At 48.5% G+C, this 24,000-nt stretch overlaps 2 protein-coding genes across 3 annotated transcripts in view; one reads left to right on the top strand and one right to left on the bottom strand.

Annotated features, from left to right (window-relative positions):
* unc5ca (unc-5 netrin receptor Ca) overlaps positions 1–14,477 on the top strand; it is a 134,592-nt gene extending 120,115 nt beyond the window's left edge. For both annotated transcript variants that reach the window (XM_031570529.2, XM_031570530.2), the window contains 7 exons: positions 1,287–1,374; positions 2,194–2,362; positions 6,156–6,389; positions 7,137–7,286; positions 7,734–7,898; positions 10,347–10,525; positions 12,206–14,477. In XM_031570529.2, coding sequence (XP_031426389.1) covers positions 1,287–1,374; positions 2,194–2,362; positions 6,156–6,389; positions 7,137–7,286; positions 7,734–7,898; positions 10,347–10,525; positions 12,206–12,365 — 1,145 coding nt within the window. In that variant the 3' untranslated portion in view covers positions 12,366–14,477. The remainder of the gene's footprint in view (positions 1–1,286; positions 1,375–2,193; positions 2,363–6,155; positions 6,390–7,136; positions 7,287–7,733; positions 7,899–10,346; positions 10,526–12,205) is intronic.
* A 189-nt stretch (positions 14,478–14,666) lies between these two features.
* bmpr1ba (bone morphogenetic protein receptor, type IBa) overlaps positions 14,667–24,000 on the bottom strand; it is a 46,351-nt gene continuing 37,017 nt past the window's right edge. Inside the window, exons 4-12 of the mRNA XM_012828520.3 lie at positions 23,258–23,360; positions 22,894–22,996; positions 20,719–20,815; positions 20,348–20,486; positions 19,830–20,022; positions 18,643–18,940; positions 18,160–18,335; positions 17,510–17,640; positions 14,667–16,933 (exon numbers count right to left, since the gene is read on the bottom strand). Coding sequence (XP_012683974.1) covers positions 16,808–16,933; positions 17,510–17,640; positions 18,160–18,335; positions 18,643–18,940; positions 19,830–20,022; positions 20,348–20,486; positions 20,719–20,815; positions 22,894–22,996; positions 23,258–23,360 — 1,366 coding nt within the window. The 3' untranslated portion in view covers positions 14,667–16,807. The remainder of the gene's footprint in view (positions 16,934–17,509; positions 17,641–18,159; positions 18,336–18,642; positions 18,941–19,829; positions 20,023–20,347; positions 20,487–20,718; positions 20,816–22,893; positions 22,997–23,257; positions 23,361–24,000) is intronic.

Raw genomic sequence — 24,000 nt, forward strand, 5'->3', positions numbered from 1 at the left:
ACTGTCGCCAACTCCACACCAGCACGTCTACGCTGACTCTCCTCAACACAGCGCTCCGTCTTTTGACAGCGGGCTTGTCGCACCTGATTTGCTCGGCCCCCTTCTTGTTCATCGCGAACACATCAGTAATGGCCTAAGCATCAAAGACGTACCCGGAGAGAAGAGGGCCCGCGGGAGTGGCACTCCTGTGCGCATGGCAACCTGAATCCCTCCAAAGAGCCCCCCGTGGCTCCTTCCACTGTTTGTAGACGTAGCGCCGTTTAGAATGCCATAGTAACAGCCAGCCCGGGTCATAAATAAAACAGTAGTTGACTCCATGTTGTGGTGGGGGGGGGAATCAACACTGAATCTGAAGAACATGGCTCTTCAAGGGTCCAGTTTGTTGACCCCCGGTGTGGTGTTTACCGGCGGGGTCCTTTGAGGTGGCCCTTCTGTTGCCTCTTTCTGCTGGCCGAACCTCCTCCCCTCCCCTCCACTCCACCCCTACCCCTTTCACCGCCACTCCCCATTCCCATCGCTGCTGGTGTGTTTGGTTTTGGTGCCTTGCTGCCCAGCAGGACAGGAGAGTAAATGTCACCCTGTAGAACAGGCAGGTGCTGGGACACCAGGAATCAATGAGACAGCCTGACTGCTGAGAGATGGGAGGCAGGGAGGCAGTGGCACACCTGGAGAGAATAGCGTGTGTATGTGTGTGTGCGCGTGGTGGCAAACACACACACACAGGCGAAGAGAATAGCGTGTGTGTGCACGTGGTGGCGAACACACACACACAGGCGGAGAGAATAGCGTGTGTGTGTGCGCGCGTGGTGGCGAACACACACACACACAGGCGGAAAAGAAAAGCGTGTGTGTGCGCGCGTGGTGGCGAACACACACACACACACACACACACACAGGCGGCCGCTGCAGTGACAATGACGACCTCCTGCTCGGTCCAGCGCGGCGCCATGCACCGGTGACCAGCTGCTGTCTGATGTCCGTCCCCAGTGTCTGGAACGAACAGACTAATGTCCACTTAAGGTGTCCATCTCAGCTTGAGTAGTATTCACTGCGGGTGACTGACTAATGTAGATTTTCCTTGGTTCACCTTTCTGTGTCTTTGACTGATTGACAGACTCTTGCCCACTGCTGGTGTCCTTGTAGGGTCTGAGAAACAGATGTTGACTCTGGGTCAGTCTGACTGACGTCTGCCCCTGTCTCTCTCTCTCTCTCTCTCTCTCTCTCTCTCTCTCTCGCTCTCTCTCTCTCTCTTTCTTCTCTCCCTTCATCTGGTGTGTGTTGTGCAGGTGTGAGCTTGTTGGTGCCAGCGGGAGCTGTTCCCCAGGGTCGTGTCTACGAGATGTATGTCACCGTGCAGAGGAAGGAGAGCATGAGGTCTGTGCTGTGAACTCAACGCACCTCACCACAACACACAGTACTCACTTGCTCTCTCTCACACACACACACACACACACACACACACACACACACACACACACACACACGCACACACATGAACATGTCCACACACACACATGACCATGTCCACACACACACACACATGTACACACACACACAAACATATATTCACACATTAACATGACTCTTGGCTCAGCAGGGTAGCCTAATAGTCTGTCCCACTGATCTACCACAGCTCTGATTTACTGCAGCATAATACTAATAAGGCCAGATATACTCTATGGGACTAATTTCTATGCCATATTTACAGTACATGTACACTATACATTACTAGATCAGGCACAGGGTAGTGTAATTGTACCATAGACTGTGGTTTAAATGAAAAAATAAAAGAGCACCATTTGTGTAATCATCGTCTGGGCCATTTATAGAGCAATAACTCCCGTGAGTATTGATCCCGACTCGCTGCATTCCCAAGACAGCTCTTCAACTTATTTCTCTCTCATCACTTAATGAAATCACAGTGAAACAGATATATACACATCAGAATTGTTTTTGTCTCTCTCTCTCTCTCACACACACACACACACACACACACACACACACACACACACACACACACACAGATCCAGTAGACAAGTAAAGCCCAACAGCTGCACATTACTCAAAGAACTACAACTTTAGATCTCTCTGCAGCCCTGCCTTTGTTTTGACATGTGCTGTAAAGCGTGTTGTGCCATCACGTCGCTGTCGCTACACCATCTAACTGTGCGCCGCTGCTTGGTTTTTGGGCAGGCCCCCTGTGGAGGATGTGCAGACGGTCCTGAGCCCCGTGGTGAGCTGCGGGCCCCTGGGGGCCCTGCTGACGCGGCCCGTCATCCTCACCATGCACCACTGCGCCGCGGCCAACAGCGAGGACTGGCAGATCCAGCTCAACAGCCAGATGCAGCAGGGCCAGTGGGAGGTGAGCACACCAGGGGGGCAGTGGAGCTGGGCTGGGGAAGGATGGGGATGGTGTGGGGATAGTGGGTGAGTTTGGGCTGGAGGGTAGGGGAGGTGGGGCGACTGTGGGGGTCCCTGGGCTGGGTGGTTGGTGGAGGATAGGGGAGGTGGGGCCGGTAGGGTTGACTGTGGGGGTCCCTGGGCTGGGTGGTTGGTGGAGGGTAGGGGAGGTGGAGTGGGGAGGGATGGTGGTGGGGTGGGTAGGCAAAGGGCTTTTGCCTTGGGGGCTGGTTGTCTTTCGTCAAACAGGACAAGATGTTGGAAGGCGGTTGGTTTTGGCGGCCTTGTAGACAGCAAGGAAGAAGTGTTAGGTGCAATTTGCTCGTAAATAAAGAAAGAAATAGATAGATAAATAAATAAAGGAGGGAAAGCGAGTGGGCGGAAAAGCATACGGCTGAGAAATAAGCCTGACTATCGGTGGCGGCAGGGAAGGGAAAATAAACTAGCCTCGCTCAGCTGGGGCTCTGTAAACAGCCAACAGAAACTCAATTAGGGCGCCGGTGGACGCTTGAAAAGCCGTTATCTGGGGGAATTTGCTCCCTCTCCCACCCCTGTCACCCTCCCCACCTCCCTCTCTCTTCCTCTCCGTCTCTCCCCTCCCCTCTCCTCCCTTCATCGTTGTTCCTCCTCTCTGTCTTTCTCCTCTTTTCCCTGTTGTGATCACATTCCCTTCAGAGGAATCCTGTTCCACCTCAGACACACACGAACAGACACACACACACACACACACACACACACACACACACACACACACACAAGCGCACAGCAGAAGGCGATATCAGGGGCTGCCCGCTGGTCGTGCATTCGGCAGCGCACCCGCGTGCGAGTGACAGAGACAGAGGTAGCTATCTGTGCTGGAGATAAGACTCTCCTGAGGTGCTGCTACCTACCCAGCGGTGGGACGAGCCCTCGGGGGTTGAGGGGGTGGGGGCCCTGTGCCTCATTGTTATCGTGTGGAAACATGATGCCCCCCCTGTGCTAATTGGGCATGTGGCTGGCACGTGCGAGCATGGCAGGAGGCAGGGCAGGGCACGTGAGTGCCACAGGAGATGGGCAGGCTGAGGTTGAGGCTGGGCCTGGGACAGGCAGGGACGGGCAGGGATGGGCAGGGATGGGTTTGGGCCCACGGCCCTCAGAACCGCACCCTTACTCGCCCCCAGTCAGCCTAGATTTCAGCCCCCATCCCTAACCTCCCCCCCCCCCCCCCCCCCCCCCCCAGCTTCTCCACTGCAGAAGATCAGATGCACACCTCGTGTGAACCGCTAAGACTACGAAAAGTTCAAAAGGGAGAACGAATGACTCACTCGCTGTGTTTGCTTGTTTGCTATGTTTGATGTGTAGGAAAAGAGAGGGAGGTGAAAAATATACATAATAGAACTTTTGAATATCCAAGGCCCCGGCCTATATTTAGAGTGGTTGGTGTTGTCAGAGTTTGGAGGAGTCTGACTCTGACTGTCAGAAGTGCAATTAGAGGAGTGTTTTTCTCTTCCTCCGGTGTGAATTGGTGATGAACAGACGTAAATAGCTCCTGCCCAATGCTGGCAGTGTGCCCCGAGAGTCTCCATGGGACCCTCCGCCAGTTTCCCGCTGGCTTAGCAACCAACCGCTCCTGACCTTATTTGGGGATTTAATCAGATTCCAAGTGGTGGTGCTGGGGAGATGGTGAGGGGGTGGTGTGTGTGTGTGTGTGTGTACGTGCGTGCGTGTGTGCACGTGCGTGCGTGTGCGTGCGTGCGTGCGTGTGTGTGCATGTCTGTGTATGAGTGTGTGTGTGTGAGGGGAGGAGAAGTGGGGGCAGTGGGGGGTATGTTCAGGGAACATTTTCAGATCTTCAAGCACCACCAAAATCAAAATGAGTGCGGAGAATGTCAGTGTCTTGCGTCTTACTGACATGAAGCCCAGAGATTGTCTCCGTTATGCGGAGACGGGACCTTTCCTGTGCTGTCTCCCAACTGTGTCATGTTACGCTGTAGCAATTGGTTATGGAAAGCCCTTATCTTCCCTGCATGGGCCTATTTCACCAGCCATACAACCCGCTGCAGTGTAAATCGCTCTGACATTTAGTTACACATAGAGGTGCTCTTATTTCAGCCGTGAAGCCTCTGGTGTAATTTCTGCATCACACCAACTTATCTCCGATGACAGTTACAATCAGTTTGCCCATATTTTTAGCCGAGTGCAAAAGGCGCTGCGTGTTCTGGAAGCCTCCCGTATAAATTATCTTCGTATCCACGTCCACATGTTGACATTTATGCCTCAGACCATGATCATACAACAGCCATACATAAACATACAATATACTGTATATGAAACATATGGTCTCAGTAACCCCTTTCCCCACACGGAGCCGTTAAGATGCTAATAAATTCAGCAGGGCTCGGTTGAGGTGGCTCGACCGCTGCGCTAGTGGGCTTTTAATGAGGTTTTTCTTCCTTTCCCTCATCGCTGATTTGACCATTTGTTTGGAGTGGCTGGTGCTCAGGAAAAGAGCAAAAACCAGGGGGACCACTGCGTGAGACATTAAAGAGGCTGGAAGAAGGGGGTGGGGGGGGGGGCTCTCAACTCCCGTGCTTTCAAAAGCACACCAGGGAGCTGCCTTTACTTCCATGTCTGGGAAGAAACGAGGGAAGGGGAAAAAGAGGAGCATTTACAGAAAAAACAATATGTCTGATATCGAGGTAATTGGATGAAATTGCAAGAGCATTCATAAATCCTCTGTAACATTGTCCATGCTTTTATCTCTCTCTCCCTCTTTCTCTCTGTCTTTCTCGCTACTTCTATCTTTCTCTTGTTGTCGTCCTCTCCCTCTACCCCCCCCCCCCCATCCTTCTATTCTCTCATTTAATGACTAGAGCCTGATCCTAGCCCTCTCCAGAGACTAGTAAAGAGGGCTAATGACCATTCTTAAAATGGCTGTTAAATGACCAAGCTTACTGTAAAGTATTTTTAATTCCTTTCTCTACCCCCCCCCCCACACACACTCATAAAAGGGCAGAAATGAATGATGGTGTGGGCATTATTATAAATGTGGGGATTATAAATAATAAAAGCAGGAGCATCACAGCTTGAGCTGCTGTCTGCTAGCGTCAGACACTAATGAAACGGGAACAGGCTCTCAGGCTCAGGGACGTATTAGAGGGGTCAGTCCTGGGTGGGCTATAGATCTTCACTGGCGGTGCTCTCCCACGCACACACACACACACACACACACACTGTGTATATGTATATACATGAAGCATAGATCTCTCTGTATCTTTTGATCACCCTCTTTTTGCTTCTCGCACACAGCCACACTCAAACAGGGCCATCCAAATTCACTCGCATGCAGTAGACTCTAAGACCACAAAGACAGGAATCTGAGTAAAGCCAGCTCTCCAGACATGCATCCTCACATAAAACATCCACATACCCACACAAGGTCATAAACTCCACATCCTTTTGTCCTAGGCACACTCACGTGTGTGTGATCCTCACGCAAAGTAAAGCCTGCACTCACCAGTCCAATACACAGTTAAAGACATACCATACCGACACACACACACCCACACAGACACACACACACACACACACACATACACACATACACACACACACACACACACACACACACACCGTCATACAGACTTGCATCCTCAGATAAACTCCAATCCAACCTGAAATCCTTTCATCCTACATCACGAATTAATCTCCTTCACTGTGCGCAATGATCCGTTTATCCACCCCTTCAATCTTGACGCCATGTCTCCACCCTTCAGGAGGTGGTGGTGGTGGGGGAGGAGAACTTCACCACTCCCTGCTACATCCAGATGGACGAGGAGTCCTGCCACATCCTCACCGAGACCCTGGGCACCTACTGCCTGGTGGGCCAGTCCATCAGCAAGGCCACCGCCAAGAGGCTGAAGCTGGCCATCTTCGGGCCCGTCACCTCCACCGCGCTGGAGTACCACATCCGAGTGTACTGCCTGGACGACACGCAAGACGCCTTCAAGGCAAGCAAGCATGGCCGCGAGCCCCCTTCTCTTCTCTCACTCTCATCCACCCTCATTAAGTCACGCTCTGAACTACTGTTCGGAGTTTCACATTTCCCTGAAGGACTTGATTAGTGCTATCAGCTGTATTTCTTAAGGGGTAGTTACGGAACTCTGCAGTAAGGGCATTAGGGCACTCCTGATAGAACTAAACAGAGAACAGTCATTTTGTTACTGAGCTGTCCATTAGTTAGCCTGGATCTTAAGTGTTCACCAAGGCACAATGTTACGGTCAGCCAGTGACTCATGCTTCCTCTGGTAGACAGGAAGTTAGCTGTCAATTTCTTCTTACATATAAGTGTCAGATGGTGTTACTTAGACAGGATTTGAACATCAGATGATGCCAACATCTGAATGTGTTACACAAACCTTATTTTGTGCAGTATAGGCTACTGTGTTTTTGAAGCATAAAGATTGCTTACCTATCCAACTAGCGTCAAAAGGCACAACCTACACATTTTCTTGCATACACAAGAATTTTACCTACAGACAGACTACAGACATTGTTATTTTGCTATCATGCTTGAATTGGACTTGCCATCACATTAAACTTCACAAACGCAGTCTGGACTCTAGTGTTGCAGAGGCTGAGAGATGGCTTCCCTGGCTAACTCTCTCATCTCAAACCAGGCACACAGCAAGTAACCTCCACAGGTTTACCTAGAAAGCAGCCTTTGATGTTTTTGTCACGACCCGGCCGCCCCACAGGAGGTTCTGCAGATGGAGAAGCAGATCGGCGGGAAGCTGCTGGACGAACCAAAGACGCTGAACTTTAAGGACAGCACCCACAACCTCCGCCTCTCTGTTCACGACATCCCCCACGGAGAATGGAAGAGCAAGCTGCTGGCCAAGTACCAGGTATGCATCTCAATTCCAGAGGCCAAAGGGCCTCAGGCCTCCAGGGGGTGCTCTTCCTGCCCTCAGGGAGGCCCAGAAGGAGGCCTTTGGGGATTGATATTCACTCCTGAATGTCTAAAGTCAGGGTATGAATGTGCGATAAGACCAATTGGCTGTCAGAACGCTCCCACGTTTTATTCCCCCTTAATAAACCCTGTGGATGCATCTATGGCAAGGGCTGTCCTCATCTGAACCAGCCCTGGCATCAGGGAGACTTGAAAGAGAAAACAGGTCTCTTTAATGTGCAGCCTCCCTCTGTCTTTCTTATATATAATGAGTCTCTCCAAATCCATACCTTAACCTCTCTCCATTTGTGTGTGTGTCTCTGTGTGTGTGTGTCTCTGTGTGTGTGTGTGTGTGTGTGTGTGTGTGCCTGTGTGTGTGTGTGTGTGTCTTTACGGCCTACAGGAGATCCCCTTCTACCAAGTGTGGAGCGGCTGCCAGCGGACCCTGCATTGCACCTTCACCCTGGAGCGCTTCAGCGCCGCCACCACCGAGCTCGACTGTAAGCTCTGTGTCCGGCAGGTGGAGGGCGAGGGCCAGATCTTTCAGCTCAACACCACCCTGTCCGAGGTAGACTTCATGTTTGAAATAATTCCTACGGCCAATTTGCTAGGCTTTGCTTTAACAGTATATAGGTATACCTATTAGCCCTAGCTTTAGTAATAAAGACATAGTACATGAGAGTACATTTTGTATGCTTTGTTGTCAGAACTGGAAATCAGTACAGTCTGGACATCTGGACAGTATCATAGTGGTCTCCAAGAAACTATAGAATATATTGGTATTGTGGGTAGTTTTATTTTTTTCTCCTCATTTTTATAAGATTGAATTGCTGAATTGCTGTTCAAAGTCAGTTTGGCTGCACTGGTGTGAACTCTCGGCGGGCTGCTGTGTAAAACACCGTGTGCGGGTCGGTGAAACACACTTTGATCCGTCGTGTCCTGGGCCCATTGAGTGGAAGAATTCTTCTCCGTTATTGATTGTGAGCCATCAGCTCCCTTTCCGATGTCCGCTGTCTCCACAGGGGTTAATTAAAGCTTGTGGATTGTAAAAGAAGGACTCGGAGTGATAAATAAATAAATAATCTCTGCTTATTGACCGGCTGCTGCTCCCTTCGCTGTTTTAAATTTTGCTCCTGTGCGAGGCATCGGAATCCCATCCATTTCACAGTGTTCCCATGGCTCCGTCTGCTCTCTCTCTCTCATCCCTCCCCATCAGGTAAAACAGACACCTCCGTTTGTCAAGCTGCTCCTTGGTTACAGGAAGGCCCGGGCCGGGTCTCTCTCCTCAGCATCACTGCGGTCGTCACCCCTAAATCCACTCACACTAATCTACTCCCCGGTCGAGCTGACCTCGCTCCTAAATGTACCTGTAATACCACCAATAGAGTCGTACTCATTACACCCACAAACATAATAACTTCTCACAAACGTAACAACCGTTGCCTTCCACGAATGTCGTAACTCATTTCCCTTGCATGAAGTTATTACGTCTGTATTGAGTGTTGTGTGTGTTAGGCTATGTCGAGATGATAGTTAGAGGCCACGCATTCTTATTGTGCGTTTGGTTTGTATGTGTGTGCACCCATGCATGCATGAGGTCCTCCTCACTAGATTTGAGGGTTTGGGTGGACTATTGTCTCACTACATTGAGAGGAATGTGTGGTTGTGGAATGTGTCTGTGTTTTATGGAAAATGTTACATTGTTGTAGCTAATGTGTGGGAATGTGTGATAAAGATGCAGCATGTTATCAAGTAATAATACTAGAATATACTATAACCCTACTAATCTGGACATACAACACTCATTCAATCTAAATATTTAATGAACTGTAAGGATTTTATTTTGAGGAAGTTTCATTAGATGGTAAAGATTTGTGACAACATACTTTCACAATTGATGTAACAGGTAGAATTTCACTGTATTAGTGATGTATTACATTTGATGACATGTGACCTTTCTACAAACATACGCATAACAACGTCCTGCAAACGTAACATTTGCGCTATTACGTTTGTGGGATTAATACGTTCAAAAAGTGCAGGTTTGTATTTTGTTTGCGGTTTAATACATTTGCGGGAAGTTATTACATTTGTGGGTGTATCATTTGAATGAAATGCAACTTTCCCCAGCCCTTCTCACTTCATGCAGTAAAATGGCCTCTTTAAGAAATGTGTTTTGAAAAAAAAAAAACAACAACAAAAAAGGAAAAAACAATATACTGCATTTAAAATCCATCTCCGAGAGAGAGTCTGCTTTGGCTCATTGTATTTGGCTCTGTGTCAATAATGTTTTTCTCTTCAAACCCTCAGTGGACCGGTTCATCCCCTCACTAACTGATAATCCTGTTTATGCGAGCAGCGCTGCTGCAGTATTGTCTTGGGCTCTGTGTGGTTTGTTTTGAAGCGGAAGTGTTTCAAGCCTCTCTTATGGCACTTAAAGGCAGGGGGAAAAGGCGAGTTCCATAATGGGCTCTTTGTTTATTATTGGAATTCATTAAGGGAGACATTTATAATCAGGCGTAGCTGGCGTTGCAGATGAAGTGTGTGTGTGTGTGTGTTGTCAGGGGGAGGGCGGGGTGCTATCCCTCCCATTGAGAGATGGATGAGGAGTTTGCATTGGTAAAATTGCTCTGCGGATGCCAAAGGAAGGCTGAGGAGAGAGAGAGAGAGAGAGAGAGAGAGAGAGAGAGAGAGCGAGCGAGAGAGACGAGAAAAGCTCCCCATGCTGAAATCGCTGGAGACAGCCGTGGCCTTCACCATGGTAACAGCAGATGAGGGTGGCCTGTCCTGCCATGCTGTGCGTCCTTTTCCGGATTTGTTTTCTTGGACATTTTCTTGGGTTTGTTTGTTTGTTTGTTTGTTTGATCAACATCCTGGCCATCCTTTTATGGGGGAAAAAAAAACACAGAAAAGCACCACAGTCTTGGAAGAGTCTCCCTTGCCCATGTGAAGGTCCAGTTCCATTTAATGGACCACTGACTCTGTGTCTGTGTTTGTTGTCGTGTTTGGCGTGCAGGACTCCCAGAGCATTGACACCTCGCTGATGGATCCGGCCAGCAGCATCACCACGCTAGTGGGGCCCAACGCCTTCCGCATCCCCCTCTCCATCCGCCAGAAGCTCTGCGGCAGCCTGGACGCGCCACAGACCCGCGGCAACGACTGGAGGATGCTGGCGTACAAACTCAACTTGGACAGGTCAGCATGTAGACACAAACACACACACACACACACACACACACACACACACACACACATACACACATACACACATGCACACAGCCATTGATACACTGGTATTTATATATTGTTCAGTACTGTATGCTATTCTGATACTGATACAATATATCCACTTAGAAGTACATAAACATAAATACATATGCACACAAATGCAGATGTATTACACACATGCACAATATGCGAACACATGCAGATATAGAACGTATACGCATGTGTAGCAACATTAATCATGGCACCAGCAGAGACACTCTAGACACAGTAAGAGAATAACGGCTAAGTGAACACCAGAATTGTAAAGAAAGTTAGAGAGAAAAACAAACACTCACACAGACACACAGACACACAGACACACAGACACACAGACACACACACACACACACACACACACACACACACACACAGAGAAAGAAAAGAGCCCAGCAGTGTGAGATCCTGGAAGCAGAACCCATCTGTCACATTTGATATGCACATAGCTAAATGAGTTGAGAGAGGTTGAACAGTGAGAGAGAGAAGAGAAAGAGGGTAGATAAGAGATGGAGAGAGCGAGAGAGAGACAGAAAGAAAGAAAGAAAGAAAGAAAGAAAGAAAGAAAGAAAGCGAGGTGTGGAAGAGAAGATGGGGTCCTGCTGAAGCTAGCCTTTTCACCTCCCTTTTCCCACTGTATGGAGCAAAATCATGCTCTGTTTGCAGCTACTGAGTTCAGCTCCCAGCAGGGGAAGCCTTATCACAGCCTGCAGAGAGAGAGGGAGCGAGGGAGGGCGAGGGAGGGAGAAAGGAAGGGAGGGAGAGCGGAGGACTGACATCCTGAGCTCAGTCTCCTAAGACAGGCATGCATAATCAGGAGGTCAAAATGAAGGCACAGCACAGATGAGGAGGAGGAGGAAGAGAGAAACCCCACCCTCAAACATGCAGTGCCTTTAATGCTGACCAACATCACAGCCCACGCAGGAGCCGTCAAAAGGAAATGTCCTTCATAGGTAGAAAAGTCTTTTTTATTCAGTTCCTGTTCCTGTTTTGCCTCCCTTAAAAAGGAGCTTCATTTGATTAGGGAGGGCTTAGGAAATAGAGTTGCCATGCTGCGTGTCAACTTAGAGTCACAAGTGTTTTGATCAAGGGAGAATGGAGGACTTAGTCTGCTCCGCACACACGGCGCCCGGGCTGGCCGCGCTCATCTGAGGGCCTGGCTGTTGTTCTCGGGCCTGATTGATCGCGGCGCCTCGTGCGCTGAGTCCTCTGGCATGTGCCCGCTCCACTCTCCATCTCGCTGTCTCCACACACACGCACACGCACACACACACACACACACACACACACACACAGAGCGCAAAACAAATCCCACACGTTCACTCGACCGCTGTCCCATTCGTCTGTCTGCCACTTTCTCCCCTCTCGTCGGTACCTGATCGACTTTGCCATCAAGTTGAGCCCGTGTCCACTCCACTGTAGATCTCTTTTACACACACACATACACACATACACACACACACACACTCGCACTCGCACTCACTCACACACACACACACACACACACACACACACACACTTACACACACACACGCGCATACACACACTCACACAATCAAATCCCACTCACTCACTCATACGCTCTCCTATCCACCTGTGTGTTTCTGCTGGCAGGTACCTGAACTACTTTGCCACCAAGTCGAGCCCGACCGGCGTGATCCTGGACCTGTGGGAGGCGCAGCACTTCCCCGACGGGAACCTCAACCAGCTGGCCGCCGTCTTGGAGGAAATGGGTCGCCATGAGAACCTAGTCCCCATGGCGACGGAGCAGTGATAATGACCTCGGAGCGGAAAGAGAAGGGCCAGCGCGGTGAGCTTGAGCCATACGGCTCTCCTCCCACACACAGAGAGCGATAGGCGAGGAGGAGGAGGAGGAAGGGGGGTGGAGTGTAGCTCCTCTAGCAAACAAACAAGAACATTCACCAGACCACGCAGGTCACATAGACTGTGATGACAAACAAGGAGGGAAGGAACAAAAAAATATCTTATCTTATCTTGATGATGTTATGAATTGTGCTGTGATTATCTTTTACTGACAAAACAAAGTGGACATATATGAAACAAGAGTATTGGTTAAAAATAAAATAAAAAAATCATAGCTCTTTCTATAGGTATTTCTATAGCCTTTTTGCTGTATGTGCGCCTTCACGTACAGATTGTTTAATACAGTTTCCATGGAAACGATTTATGCTGCTGTCCAAATATGTGGATGATTCCCCCCACCTACACCCCCCCCCCCCCTCCCCACCCCACCCAAGAGAGACCTGGAAAAAGCAGGCTACTAACTAACTAACTAACTATTTAGGTGGGGAGGACGGGGAGGAGAGAGGAAGCCAGGGGCCATGTTTGGGACCTCCTGGGGGGTCCAGGTTTTGTGTCAGAGAACCAAATATGATATCACCCATCCTCCCCCACACTAACCATTGTCTGCCCTGTCCCTCACCCAGTCACGTAAGGATATGCATATGTACCACTCCCACTCCTGTTTCTTTTACTTTCAACTCCAGGAGCATTCTTCTTCTTATAATTATTATTATTATTATTATTATTATTATTATGCATAACTAATGTTAATTTTTTTAAATAACATATTTTTTTGTATCACGTTATCTAACTTGTACTTCATTGCTCTCCTGTTTTATCTAATTAAAACTGAGTTTTTTGGTTCACTGCTGCCACCTGGTGGAATAAAAGGAAACCTACATAGTCATATATAATTGTGTAATTTTGAAAATGTAAATACAGAATATGTATACCAAGTACATTGAAGTGGCCTTTTCCAGTTGTTTCCTATGACTACGTTTCTGTCATTATTACAGTGAGCTATAGTTGTGTATTTGGGAATTTTTGTTGGTTTGAATTCGTTTCTCCTGGTTTTACAACAACAGTGCATTGGAGCACTTGCCGCTTAACAGACTATTATTGACAACAATCGTGTGTGTGTCAGCTTTTTCCTAATACTGTTGTCTACATGAGAAGTCAGATCATTTGCAAAATGAATCTTTCACTGCTCAGCATTCATTATTATCCAGCTTGAAAAAATTATTAACCATTTAATGCTCAAGTTTTACGAACACTAGAGTATCAGTGTTTAGACATGAAAAAAAATCAAGACACAAATGAAATGACACATTCTCACATTCCTTGTGGCAGTATTCCCTCTGTATGGAATATAGGATTTCAAAATGGTGTGTTGATTTGTGTTTTCTTTATGTGTTGCCTTTGTGGCTGGCAATTTTGTGATGTTTCTATTTGTGTTTCTCTATGACAACAAATAGATCAAATATTTGAGTCAAAGGCTTTCTAGATAATTTAATGAAATCACATTTGAACAGATATTGTGAGACTTTTTAAATGATTACCCAAGCCATCTTTTCATAAAAAAAAAAAAACTCCAACCTCAGGCTCAACAAGGCTCAAGGAACACACAGCAAGATGAATGAGAGAGCATGGATCGAACGTAGGATACCAGAGTATGTCATCAGTATTGAGAACAAACACTCAAGAAACTTTCTTACAACGTTAAATGACAACCATGTTAGACCTATTTGTATTTTCAGTTTTGGGTGGTTCGTTGTTAAGTCATCTACATGTTTGTAAAAGCTGTGTCTACTATGCAAAGTTGGCTTTCTTTATACAACAATGACTAGAGCAGTGCTAGTAAGTGCATTTTATTTTGTTAAACTGATTTATACTCGTACAGTTTGTATAGTGAGGGTGTGGTCCACTCTGGTTTGGCACGTTTCATGAATGACCCTTGAAAATGCTCGCATCCCCCCCCCCCCCCCCCCCCCCACCCCACCCTGTCAAGTTTATTTACTGTACAAAGTGTAAGAAAGAATTTTTAAAACAATTAATAAATTATATTTATAAGCAACGCTGAAAACTGTGCCCTGTGTATATTTCTTTACATAACCATCCCAGGGGTAGTTCATGAGTTTTCACAGTTCCAGGGACAGTCACTGAAATGTAGCACCGCTCCACCACTGACATATTGCCTAACCTTTCTTGCACAGATAAATTGGTCATTGTGGGGTGTCCACGGCAACTAGGCAAAAATAACTGAGCACAGGCATTTTGGGGGTACTGAATTACATTTTATTAGGGAATGTAAAGCCTAGCACATATATCACATTCATCCACACTCATTTACAGTTCTGTACAGGTTAAATAAGGCACACGCCCTGCGGAAGAGGGGGGAAGAAGGGCTCCATCCTGTACATACACAGCAAACAAGAGAGACACTGATTGTGTTGAACAGTGGAGGGAGGGTCGTGATGTATGTTCACCCGGTTAGCCAGCTAACAGAAGTAAACAAGCAGTCAGGGGAACCTGAGGCTCCTCTCTTTAGCAGGTGGGTGGACTTTAAGTTGCTGGAGTAGCACCTTCTATTCAGACTGAACGGTCTGTTTGTATAGGAAATGCTTGGATTTAGGAAAAAACAACTAACTGTACGTCTTTTTCACCAGAGTTAGCTATCAAGACACGACAGGACATGTAACACACCATGCTTGTCCTCTCCTATCAAAAATAAAAATGCTGTGTGCTGGATGTCACTGCTAGAGTTTGCTTCAAGCGTTAGGTATACTTCTGCGGACATGGTCTGCGTACGGTGTCCGCGTGGTGCGAATGATGCAAATGTCATCATCCGCAGAGTCCGTACAGACTGTCCGTGCCGCAGCAAACTTTTGTGTCCGTACGGACATGTCCGTATTGACTGCGCATGTGTGAAGTTTGCAGGTGCTCAGCACAATAAGGTCGTAGCGCTCACACACTCAGCTTGTCCGTATCCGCTCGTCTGCAACAGCACAAAAAAACAAGTAAACTTGGGACACACCAATGCGCACGTCCGTATCCGTATTGCACAAAGGCATGAAGTGTACCTCGGCCTTGAGGCTGTAGAACTTTTTTGTGTGCATAAAGGCCACTGGACCAGCCGAGAGAGGGCGAGACACTGGCCCCTGCAGTTACACCCAAACACAACAACACAAGTCTCAGCTACAAAAACTGGCGAGACACTAAATCTGAACTGCCCGAAAAATCAATCCAGAACATTCTACAGGAACTAGAACTCCAGTGCCATACAGTGGCCCTAGATATCTCACACACACACACACAGATGAAGGTCAGTGTCCCACCACTTACAGGGTACTGAAACCCATGGACGGCTTCAAAACTCACAAAGGATTTTGTGAAACAAACATAGCTGAAGTGAAAGTGAACTGAAATGGTAAGGCCTCAACACTGTCACGTCCTACCGTGTGTGCATGTGTGTGTGTGTGTGTGTGTGCCCATGTCTGTGTGTGTCACAATGAGACCTAACCTAGAATTACAATCCACTCACTGCCAGAGAATGCAGAGACACATCTGATGCTCACCTCAAATGACCTCTACATTACTTCAGTCTTTGGTTCAGGTATACCACCAGCCAGTGCACAACTAACAAAGTTCAAGAGAACTAAAAAGAGAAAGATAGAGACAGAAAAAAAAGATACACAGCCAATCTTGATTTATCTTGCCCCTTGTCCTCTGGTCAACACACAAACCAGGCCAGCCGTCACCCGGGGAAACGGAAGCAGAGGAAAGGAGAGGAAAAAGTCAATACTGAGCTGAGGCCTCTGATTATCAGAGCAGATCCTTCCTTTACAAACTTTGGGCTCTACCCCTCTACTCACCCACCCCTAACCCCCACCCCCTGTGATCCCTCAACTCCGTCTGCTCAGCTTCTCTCCTCTGGAAGAAAATCAACAACAACAACAACAGCAACAGACGTTTGCAGTCTAATACAGTAAAGCTTTCACAGAAAGCACGAGTAGAAGCGTTTCTGCTGGCCATCTGCACCGCTGGCTGTCCTTGCGGGCTACGAGCGCAGAGATCAAGGGGAGGCAGCTTCCTTTTAAAAGCACTGCCTGCTGACCACATCCAGGCATCTTCCACTAAATAATTCACTCTGTTAGATTTACCCACCCGAACCCATCCCCCAAAACACAACCCCCCCCCCCAACACAAGTCTTCCCACCTCTCGTCTCTCTCTCTCTCTCTCTCTCCGGCTCCTCTACCAAGCCGCCCACCCCCCTTCCTTCTGGACTTCTGTGCGGGGCGGCTACTGTGCCCAACCCGACCCTATCGGGCCTCCTGTTCCGACCCAGCGGAGCAAGGGATTGTGGGTAGCTGAAGCGATATGTCTTTTTCTGCCGGGCCTCGTGGTCTCCCCTCTCAGAGCTTAATGTCCTGGGACTCTGACATCTTGGCCAGGGTCTTCTTGACGCGCAGGGCGGTGAGGCGAGAGGCGGGGTTCTGGGCCCAGCACTCGGTCATTAGTTTGCCCATCTGTCTCAGGCACTGCACACACAAACAGGGACAGAAACAAACCAGCCGTCAGCACAACCAACACACATTCACTTTGGAGACAGAGAGAGAGGGAGAGGACAAGAGAAAGGAGGAAGAAAGAAGGAGGGAGAGAAAGCATCTTTGTGTGTGTGTCTGTGTGTGTGTGTGTGTGTGTGCGTTTTGTGTGTATGTGTGTACTTGTAGGTGTGCATGTGTTTCTGCACATGTGTGGTGTGTGTTTGGTGTGAAAGTATATCTGAGTTTGAGTGTGTGTGTGTGTGTGTGTCTGTGTGAGAGAGCCAGAGAGAGAGACAGAGTGTGCATCTGGTGTATGTGTCGTTGAGTGTGTGTGTGTGTGTGTGTGTGTGTGTGTGTGTGTGTGTGTGTGTGTGTGTGTATGTGTGTGTGTGTGTGTGTCTTTGAGAGACAGAGAAAGAGTGTGTATGTGGTGTGTGTGTAGTTGAGTGTGTATGTGTGTGTGTCTGTGTGAGAGAGAGAGAGACAGAGTGTGTATGTGGTGAATATGTAGTTGAGTGTATGTGTGTATGTGTGTGTGTGTGTGTGTGTGTGTGTCTCATGTGCCTTTACCTCGTCGCTGCTCCATCTGTTGGGGAATGAAGGTCGTAACCTCTTGATGCACACCACTTCCCTCATGTCTTCATATGAAGGGTCAGTGGGCACAAGGTCGTGGTACGGTAACTGGTATTCTTCTACTATGCCTGCAAAAAACACCCACAGCCACCAACAAGTTTAGTCAACACTAGTGTTCTCGAATGGGTAGACTCAAATATTAGCAAAATATAAAAATACAAAAAGTAATTTTGCCAATTCTTATATCGTGTATCGTGCTTTATGGAGAGTGTCTCCTAAATAGTAAATTTAACATATAAACGTCTATCAGAAGAACCAATCTCCTATTCACTCTGTCTGCTCTGCTATGAATACCTGGGGGAGATATACGTCCTCTGAGGGACTGATCCATTTTCTGTTTAAACATTTACACGCGTACACTGTTGCCTGCATATATGCGGCAGCCTCGGCAGGCAGGCAGGCAGGCTCTCCTGGGTGCTCCCCGGGAACTCAATGAGTCACTTTGAAGCGCTGCCAGCACCAACAGCCCCGCTTTTTTCGAAAAACGCTTCTGTTACAAGAGCGTGGTGCTTGGTGTGAGCAGGGAGCGGGAGGGCCGGCTCGGCACGGCGTGGTGCGATACGGTGCGGTGTGGGGCGGGGTCTTACCTCCAGACACGCATCTCCTGGCGATCTCCCACAGGATGAGCCCGAAGCTGTACATGTCGGCCATGATGTAGGACTGGAAGTGGTTGCGGTTGAGGCTCTCGTCCAGGACCTCGGGGGGCATGAAGCGCTTGGTGCCCACCCGTGTGTTGGGGGGGATGTCCACTTCATTTGTGTCGCTGGCAGGAGAAGAGTTATCATTACATCATTACTGGAAAAATAGTTATGTCAAGTAAGGGTCATTACTGAATAGTTATATTAAATGTTAAAATGGTTTCTAGTTTTAAAGGGTTGCTTGTTTTTGTGATCTAATTTATATTGTCACATTATATTTTATCTGCTCGCTCTGTGAGGAGAGGTTTTTTTGATGCAATAAACTAATAGGGAACTAGGATGATGATATCTATATCTCTCTCTCTCTCTCTCTCTCTCTCTCTCTCTCTCTCTCTCTCTCTCTCTCTCCCCCTCCCTCCCTCCTTCACTGACCTAATGAACTTGACTGCCAGGCCAAGGTCAGCGATGCAGCAGGTGCCGTTCTTCTTGACCAGGATGTTCTTGCTCTTGAGGTCGCGGTGGGCGATGGCCGGCTTGCCCTGCGTGCCGAAGATCTCCGTGTGCAGGTGGCACAGGCCCGACACGGAAGAGTAGGCCAGCCGGAGCATGGCCTTGGTGTCCAGCGTGGTGGACTTGAGGTAGTCGTAGAGCGAGCCGCTCTCGTGGTAGTCGGTGATCAGGTAGAGCTGCGTCCACGAGCCCGTGCCTTTGATGTCGGCTGCGATGAAGCCTGGAGGCGACGGAGAGACGGAGAGAGGAAGGGGGGAGGAGAAGAAAGGAGAGATAAGAGAGAGCGAAAAAGCAAGGGAAAGGGAGGTAGAGAGGTGTAGATATGGAAAAATAGGGAAAAAAAGAGAGAGGGAGAGAGATTAATTGAGGGATGAGAGCAGAATGCTGACTGGTGTGAGGGTGTGCGCAGACATGGGTGGTTCAAGGGAGGAAGTCATGTTTGATTTCATTCCGCTAAGAAGTGAGGCGGTTTCAACTGACAGCGAAGTCAACGACCTCAATACATTCAGCAGGGACGTGTTAGCACTGGAAGAGAAACACCACAGTTTTCATTTCAACTGGGCAGGCTGGAGGGGGTCATGGGGAGCCCTTCAGTTGCACGTAGAGCTCCCCATGACAAGTCTCCACTGTAGTAACAACTTTGGGGGGGAGGGGTCTTCGAAACTGTTGGGGCTCTTATGCCTGAAAGGTTTTGACCTACTACTCGACCCAGGAAAGTGGTTTTTGAGCATTCTAATTGTTCAATCTTGTAAATGTAGCTGATGGCAAAACAGAGGGAATCTAATTTGTATGGCAACTTCGTCTACATGCCTGGGGGTAGGAGGATTCTGGCAGGCTATTCCAGTTTTCGGAACCTGCCACAATTTACATCTCCTCTATGAATATTTTTTTTCTTAACTTTTATCACTTGGTTTCGGATAATCAAAAAAGGGTGCAACAGACACACTAAAGGAAATATCTGCTTGAAATCCACTTTCAAGTACACTCATCCACAAGCAAAGGAAGAAGAGTCTGGTATGCAAGACATTTAGGCTACATCCTTCTCCGGTGCTGAGAACAGGGGTCATTATTGGTTTGTCATGTCCTCCCAAACCACTTCGGTTCCTTACCCAGTATGTTCTCGTGCCTCATCAGCACTGTCTGGTAGATCTCGGTCTCGCGGAACCAGCTGGCCTCCTCTGTGGTGAAGAACACTTTGACGGCCACCTTCTCCCCGCGCCACTTGCCCATCCACACCTCGCCGTAGCGGCCCTTACCAATCTGCTTCACCATCTGGATCTGCTTGGCGATGGTGCGCTGCACCTGGTGGGGGAGGGGGTGAAGGAGGTTGGCATGTCAGTGTGTGTGTGTCAGTTATGGGGGCTTGTACATCGTGTAACATTCAACCAACTGTTCTCCTGCTTCAATCATATTACCAAGGCTTGCCAAGTACGCTGGCACAATAGGGCCGCCCACATTAACAAAATTACCCCTCTTAGGTTACATAAAAGCCAGGGTGATAAAGTAGATATGAAACTCCATTTAAAACGTTGACTATGCAAGCAATGTAATGGGGTTTTAAGGTGATGTACGTGAGGCCGTGAGCTGTGGTGGTGGTGAGATATGTAGTGTAGTGTGTGGGCCTCACCAGCAGAGGGAGCCCTGAGCCGCTGCCTGAGCTCTGCGACTGCTCGATCAGGTCCTTCAGAGACTCCCCCTGGGGGATGAACGTCTCGTCCTGCTCCAGGCCCATGCTGTAGCGGGGACGAGACTCCTGACGCTTGTACCTGCAACAGCAACCGGTGTGAGCATCAGTGGGACCATTTTAGAAAGAAAGAAAGAAAAAGAGAGAGAGAGGAAGAAAGAAACATAACCTATTATGTTTCATAGTATGTCTGAACTGTGGATCTGCTGTACAGGTAAGTGTTTATCCGTCTGTGTTGATGGTGGGATGGTTACGATGCTATCACAAAGGGTCATCTCATACAGACAGACAGGCACACAGGCCGCAGCTCTCACCTGAAGTAGCAGAAGACGATGATGAGTGACAGGATGATGCTGCAGACCGTCACTGAGATGAGCAGAGCCATGTGGTGTATGTTCCCATCCACATAATCTACACAGCAGGGGAGAGAGGGGGAGTGGGTTACAGCAGAGGCATTCATTCAAATGCATTTAAAAATGACAAGTACCATTTTGATGATCAACCCTCAGTTAACATACAATCAGAATCAGCATCAGAAGTGTTTTTATTGCCAAGTAAGTTTACGCCTACCAGGAATTTGTTTTGGCATATTGGTGCAGACAATAAGCATAAAAAACATGCAGTCGCAGTGCAACTTTCAGTTGAATGTGCCCTGAGCCAAGTCATAATACACAGTACATCGTATGGTAATGCCAATGAATTGGAGGACAGACAAAACCCTCCAGAACCAGTGAACCACTATTTTGTTGCAACCTTTTCAGTGTCCCTCTCCTGGACTCCCAACACTTGGATACAGTTTCTGGATGCTCTGCCAAAACTCCGCCGCAGCCAGCAAAGACCTCGAGCAGCCCCGCATCAAGCCCACCCCTACAACCCCTAACACCACCCCTACAACCCCTACCACCACCCCCGTCACTGGCCCCTGGCGCACCCTTGCGCCCGTCCCCTAGCGGGCCGCGCTGAGCCGTGAGAAGGAACCAGAGCTGTGATCGATCGGCAGCTTCCTGACGAAGGACGGCTGGGTTTCAGGACAGTGACACTGGCGGGGGCCCGTAGAGGCCGAGCCTTTCTCTGGGACTCTTGTCTTACTGCTGTACACTCTGCCAGCACGCACGCACGCACGCACACACACACACACACACACACACACACACACACACACACACACACACACACACTGTGCTCCCCGTCCTCTCTGAGCTGGAATACTACATGCCCTCTAGCATCTCCATTACTGCCCCAGCTACTCTACACAGAAGCCAGCCGAGAGTACTGAGGGGTCCTTATGAGTGCAATCCACAGACTTGCGCACTCACAAACAAACACACACACAGCACACACAGCAAATCACAACACACTCTCACACTCATAATCACATACTGTACACATTTAATGTGCACACACATACACACACACTCATCCAGACATACGCACACACAAACACGTATGCTTTCTTTAAGTTAACACTGATGAGGATAGAGCTCCCCACCCCACCCTCCATAAATCCTGACGGTATGCCTCAGCTCAAGTGTGAAGGGGACAGAGGGCTTCTCAAATTATTCATTTGTCAGAGATTCGATCTTTCCGCTAGACTGAAGACCATTGTTACGGATGACTCTGAAGTCCCCTTCTCTGACACTGTCACACACACACACACACACACACACATAATCGCTCACACACACACACACACACAGACACACATACACACACACACACACACACACACACACACACACACACACACACACACACACACACACAATCACACACACAGACATGTGAGGTTGGTGGGGGTTGGCAGCAGAGGGGTAATTTGTTCTGGAGTGAAGAGTGGCAGCTTCACCGATATTTCCAGTTTGGGCCGGAGCGGGAAACACAAGCACTCTCTAGGGGGCGAGTCTGCCCTTTCATCCGAGAGCAAGAGAACAAGCTGACCCAACGGCTCCATTTCACCGACCCAGAGTCTCTACCAGCACCTCCTCCTCCTCCTCCTCCTCCTCCTCCGTGTCTGATGTGCGGTTTGTAGCTGTTTAATCTGCCATAGATCATCACACCATCCCACAGACCAGAAATCAACCCCATCCAAGCCACATCCGAGCCCATATTCAAACCAACTACTGAAGGAGTCACGAGATGAGACGAGCCATTAAGCTCCACACTAGACCAACCCAGCCCCACTAAAGCAGCAAATTACAAGCACACTGACGCATGACTGTGGAGAAAAAAGGTTTTTTGGTTGTCCAGTACATCATAAAAATGTGTGCGTGTGTGTGTGTGTGTGTGTATGTGTACGCACGTGTGTGTGTAATTGCCTGTCTGTGTGTGTACATGAGAGGTGTGAGAAACAGTGCGAGGGACTTTTCCACTCGTCTGCACTGATTAATGACTCTAGGTCGTCTGGATCTCACAGTGTTTGGTGTTCGGCTCTGGAGGTGTGTGCGCTACGCTAGCGGAACGTTAGCACTTAAGAGAGGGGTGGCCCTTACTGGGGGTTTGCAGCGGGGGCAGGGTGGGGCGCAGGTCTCTGTTGCAGTAGTCCTGGTCAGTGCAGCACTCTAGTGTTCTCCTCTGACGAGAGTTCCCCGTGTCCTGGTAAACAACAACAACAACAACAAAACACATACGGAGTTACCTTCCATTCAAACATGGCATCACTGGAGCATAAGGAAGAGTATATCTACTACTATGACTAAAGAAATGCAGCATTTCAGATCAAATCAGCAGCCTCATTACAGGCCCGGGACTGTACTCAAACATGTCATCGCCAGTGCATTAGGACTGGTTCATTTTATTTCTAAGTGACTCAGTGTGAAGGTTCACTGTAGGTCAGTGGGACTGAGGGCGGCTCACCCTGCACTGGAACTCGGAGCCCACCAGCCCCAGGCAGCCAGAGGTCAGGACGGGCACGCCGCCGTCCTCCTCCTCCACCATGGTGAAGCAGAAACCATCCGTCCTGTCAGCGAAAAAAAACATGGATAGAGAGAAGGAGAGAGAGGACAGGAGAGGAGAAAGAGAGAACAGATATACGATCAGTCTTGGGTCGAAAACGGTGATGAAGGTACTCTAACTGCTGCCAGTAGATACTGTTGTCAGTTGAATTAGCTAGCACGATTAAGGCTTATTTTGTTCTCTTGTCTGCTCGTAAAAATGACTCATTCTGAACTTGTTCCCCGGCGCTGATTGATATCAAATTTGACAGAGCGAGTGCGGTTCACTAATTGGCCCATCAGGCACTAATTTCCGATGTCAGCCATTATTTGCGGCACAAGTTCTGAAGGGTTTGTGGCAAATGTTCTGAGAGGGACGGAGAAAGAATTATGCATTTATCAAATCACAAAACTCACTTCTTGTCAATTCCCTGGCAAGCTACAACTGATAACCACAGAAAATGAGTCCAACTCTATGTCAAATGAATCATTTCTATTAAAAAACTGAAATGTATGAAAACACATTCCTGGTCTATAAACTGTGAAGCTGCCAGTAGAAAATTTCTTTTTTTTTCAGTTCACTGTCAAGAGCAACCGCTGGTCTTTGCAGGTGTTCAAGTCCTCCAGACATATCCAATCAAGTGCTACTTACACACATGTCAAAAG

This window comes from Clupea harengus, chromosome 7, assembly GCF_900700415.2.
Source record: "Clupea harengus chromosome 7, Ch_v2.0.2, whole genome shotgun sequence".
NCBI lineage: Eukaryota > Metazoa > Chordata > Actinopteri > Clupeiformes > Clupeidae > Clupea > Clupea harengus.